Source organism: Syzygium oleosum, unplaced genomic scaffold (assembly GCF_021117445.2).
Source record: "Syzygium oleosum isolate NSW1041296 unplaced genomic scaffold, Sole_v2.1 Sole_v2.18, whole genome shotgun sequence".
Taxonomy (NCBI): domain Eukaryota; kingdom Viridiplantae; phylum Streptophyta; class Magnoliopsida; order Myrtales; family Myrtaceae; genus Syzygium; species Syzygium oleosum.
The window spans coordinates 1544113-1548785 of NW_026607502.1; the positions used below are offsets into that span (position 1 = coordinate 1544113).

At 48.3% G+C, this 4673-nt stretch overlaps 1 protein-coding gene across 1 annotated transcript; it reads left to right on the top strand.

Moving 5' to 3' along the window:
* Window positions 1-2337: 2337 nt before the first annotated feature.
* Window positions 2338-4045, top strand: LOC115669646 (non-classical arabinogalactan protein 31). The gene is given in 4 exon segments (XM_030590802.2): window positions 2338-2520; window positions 2522-2714; window positions 2717-2842; window positions 3569-4045. Coding segments are annotated over 4 exon segments (750 nt in total). The 5' UTR covers window positions 2338-2391; the 3' UTR covers window positions 3871-4045.
* Window positions 4046-4673: the final 628 nt, after the last annotated feature.

Sequence of the window (4673 nt, forward strand, 5' to 3'; positions counted from 1 at the left end):
TTTAGGACGGATGAAAAGCTCTTTCGCTATATTTACAAATGGCTAGCCCTATCTCGTGCTCGTGTGTAGCACGTGCCTTCTCTTCAGCTGTATTTTTTAAGTTTTTCTTTTTCCCTTTTTTTTGGTTCATAATTATGTGAAGGGTTAATATCACGAAAAACCTCAAACTGATACACCTGTAATAATTTTATCACGAACTAATTTTTTGATCACGAAAAATCCCCCAGTATACTGTGACAAATTTACCCCGAACTATTTTTTACCATAAAAATCTCGGGAAAAGTGTAAAAAGTCCTAAACATTTTGCATTAGTGCCAATTTAGTCCTAAACCTTTTTTGGTGCCAATTCAGTCTAAACCTTTTGCATTGGTGCCAATTTAGTCCTAAACCTTTTTTGGTCTAATATTAAGTCCTAAACCTTTAAATTGGTGCAATCAGTCTAAACCTTTTATTTTTGTCACGATTTATTATTCCAGGTCAATTTTGCCTGAATTTACTGAGTGGACGCCTGTGGCCGTGGCCGGTCACCACGCGCCGACGTGGCTGCAGCGTGGACAAATTAAATAATATTTTCATATTTTTTGAATTTTTATTTTTTTCCTTTTTTTCTTTTTTCCACTTTTTTTTTTTGGTTTCTTCTTCATCTGGCCGGTCGCCGGTCCGGCGACCGGCCAGTGGCCGGCGAGCTCGACCTCGCCGGATCTGGCAAGGTCGAGCCTCGCCCAGCCGCCGGCGAGGCCCGACCTCGCCAGATCCGGCGAGGTCGGGCCTCGCCCGACCATGGCGAGGCTCGAGCCCTCGCCGGAGGCCGCGGCGAGGGCGAGCCTCGCCCGACCATGGCGAGGCCCGACCTCGCCGGAGGCCGCGGCGAGGGCGAGCCTCGCCCGACCAAGGCAAGGCTCGAGCCCTCGCCGGAGGCCGCGGGTCGGGCGAGCCTCGCCATGGTCGGGCGAGGCCCGACCTCGCCGGATCTGGCGAGGTCGAGCGTCGACCTCGCCAGATCCGGCGAGGTCGGGCCTCGCCCGACCATGGCGAGGCTCGCCGGACCATGGCGAGGCTCGCCGCGGCGAGGGCTCGAGCCTTGCCTTGGTCGGGCGAGGCCCGACCTCGCCGGATCTGGCGAGGTCGACGCTCGACCTCGCCAGATCCGGCGAGGTCGGGCCTCGCCCGACCATGGCGAGGCTCGCCCTCGCCGCGGCCTCCGGCGAGGGCTCGAGCCTCGCCCGACCAAGGCGAGGCTCGCCCTCGCCGGCCTCTGGCCTCTGGCCGGTCGCCGGACCGGCGACCGGCCAGAGTAAGGAGGAAGACAACAAAAAAAAAAGTGGAAAAAAAAAAAAAAAAGGAAAAATAAAAATTCAAAAAATATTTAAAAATATTAAAGTTGTCACGTCGGCGTACCGCATGGCCGCCGGCCGGCGGGCGTCCACGTAGGCAAATTCCGGTCTAAATTGGGGACTAAATAGACAAAAACAAAAGGAGGATCTGAATTGACACCAATTTAAAAGGTTTAGGACTTAATTGGCATCAAAAAGGTTAAAGGACTCAGCAAATTAGCCGACTGAATTGGCACCAAAAAAGGTTTAGGACTAAATCAAGACTAATACAAAAGGTTTAGGACTTTTGCACTTTTCCTTAACACACTAAGTACACTTGTAATAATTTTATCCCGAACTAATTTTTTTATCACAAAAAACCCCAAATTGGTATGATAATTTTACTCCAAACTGATACATTTGTGATAAATTTATCCTCCATTAGTGTCCGTTAAATTGGATTAATATCACAACAAATCGCAAATTGATAAACTTGTGACAAACAGAGGGGTAAAATCATAAACTGGTACACCCGTCAACTACCATGTGTCATTAAAATTAGCAATTTAATAATAAAATTTAACGGAAACTAACGAATGATAAATTTGTTACATGTGTACCAGTTTGAGATTTTTTGTGATCAAAAAATTAGTTCGGAATAAAATTATCATTGATGTACCAATATGGAGTTTTTGATAGTCAAAAAATTAGTTCGAGATAAAATTATTATAAATATATAATTTTAAAGTTTTTTATAATTAAAAAATAATTTAAAGTAAATTTATCGTAGTTTGAAATTTTTTGTACTATTTACCCTCGTGTGAATCACTACTTCGGCTGTTCTTTTCTGCTGTATTTTTCTAGCCCAGACTAGTCTAGTCCCCTTGGCCCCCACCCAAATAAAAAAAAATCAAAAACAAAACAAAAACCAAGAAAAGTAAATTTAGATAAAAAAAAAAAAAAGAGTGCGTTTTTCTCATAAAAAACCGCACATATTCACGCCTTAAACCCCTATAAATCACCTTCTTCCTGCAAAACCTTTCTCTCACCACCTTCTCTCTCTCTCTCTCTCTCTAAGATGGCCAGAGCATTTCTTCTCCTTCTTCAGCTCCTGCTAGCTTCGAGCTTCTTCTTCGCCCTGTCCTCCCATGGCGAAGAGCTCGAGGAAGCAGTAACCAGCGACGCCGTGACCCCCCCGGTCCACTCCCCCGCCGCGTCGCCGAGCCACCACCACCCCCACCACCACCACCACCTCGCCCCCGCCCCCGTCCCCTCCGCCGCCCATGCGCCGGCCCCGCACCACCACCACCACCACCACCACCACGCCCCCGCGCCGGTCCCCGCCCCCGTGGCTCACCCTCCCTCCCACGCGCCGGCCCACGCGCCGCCCCGCATGCCGGTCCACCCCCCGGCCCACCCTCCCATGGGCCCCACGGGCCGGCGGTTCATTGCCGTCCAAGGGGTGGTCTACTGCAAGTCGTGCAAGTACTCCGGGGTCGAAACTCTCTTGGGAGCTACTCCACTTCTTGGTCAGTTTTCTTTCATTCGTTCCGCATCTTCTTCCTCAGATTCAAAAGTTAAAAAAACACCCTCCCGTCTTCTTTGTCCTCGTTCTTTCTGTACTTTGCATGTTGGACAAATGTCACAAACTTGTTCAGTCTTCTTCCTCTCTTAGGGTTCAGTGCCATAGAAAGAAGCAAAAAAATGGAAAACATGTAAACACATAACACACATTTTCATCTGGTAGACATTATTATTCTCTCTTTTTTTTGGGTTCTTGTGATGTATTTGTACGATGTATTTATTTATCTTTTGTCATTCTTGATTTTCCCTAATAGCGAGGTTAGGTTTACAGACAGTACCTTTCTCTTACATCGATGCAAGAAAAAAGAGGCTGAAGCATGGATATCGCCCTTTCTCTTTGTCCTAGATGTTGGTGTGTGTTTGTCAACTTTCCCACGCTCCATAAATTATGAATTTTGGCCAGTGGACCTAGACCCGTTTTCCAATTTATTTAATCATTTCTTGGGTATACTAATCACAACCCTTTTCACCGTTTACCCACTAAAATGCTGGTGGGGTTCGTTTTAGGGAAAAAAGTGTTGACGATCCCAAATTCTCACCCTAGCTTCTTGAAAATTTTATAAAATTAGGTTTAGTGGAATTTCTTGATCTCGCATTTCTTGCCCAAGACAAATGTGGACGACGGCGAGTGATTTTTGTCGTTTTAACGACGGAATGTCGTTTCCTTGCAGGTGCCGTCGTGAAGCTGGAATGCAACAACACCAAGTACCGGCCCACCGTGCAGACGGCCAAGACCGACAAGAACGGCTACTTCTTCCTCGTGGCGCCCAAGACCATCACCACCTACGCCTTCCACAAGTGCAAGGCGTCCCTCGCCTCGTCGCCGCTCCCCTCGTGCCAGAAGCCCTCCGCCCTCCACGGCGGCTCCGCCGGCGCGGTCCTCAAGCCCGAGAAGCCCATCATGATCGGCAATCTCCCCTTCACGGTCTTCACCGTCGGCCCCTTCGCCTTCGAGCCGCAGTGCAAGCACTGAAGCTGCTGGCCGGCTCCGATGTTCCGTACCGTCGTGTGATCCTCTGGTGATGTGTTAATGAAAAAGCTTCCGTGTCTGAGAGACTTCGGATCCTGTGTAGGGTTTTCTTTAGAAGGTTGAAGATGATTGATGTTGTTTGATGACGATAGTGAGTGAAGTTCAGTGACTGGCTTAAGTTTGGCCTCTTTGATGGAAAATCACATGCTAGCGACCGTACTTCCCGTCACCTCAGTTCCTCGTCTCGACCACCGCCCTGGTTGTTCTCCGGCCATCTCTCTCTCTCTCTCTCTCTCGTCACACACCCACGATCCCCCCTCCTTCATCTCTTGTAATCGAGCGACCATGAGACCTCAGATCGAGGACGATGTGCAGTGTCGACTTTCAAGAACCTTACACAGGAGGAGGGGAGGGAGTGGGTTGTTGAGGACGGCGACTGAGTGGTCGCACCGCCGCTAGACAATCACCCACTAGCGGCCTTGTCCGCCGTCCTTGGCCACGAGAGACGGCGGGACGGCGGCCAAGGCTAAGCTCAGAGTAGCAGAAAGAACGCGATAGGGAACGAGATTTAGCAATAAATGCCCACTCGTGAATACTTTCAATAAATATTACAGCTCAACATAATAAATATCATCATAGTATTCTACACTAAAAATACCGTAATTCTTGAAATGTCTCGAAAAGAATACGTAACTTGTACTACTTCTTTGAAATTATCTCTTAACGTCTCCCGCGTCACATCACATCACATCATGTCACGAGCAAGGACCAATCCGTCGCGTTCCCAACCTGTTTTCGACTTTTTA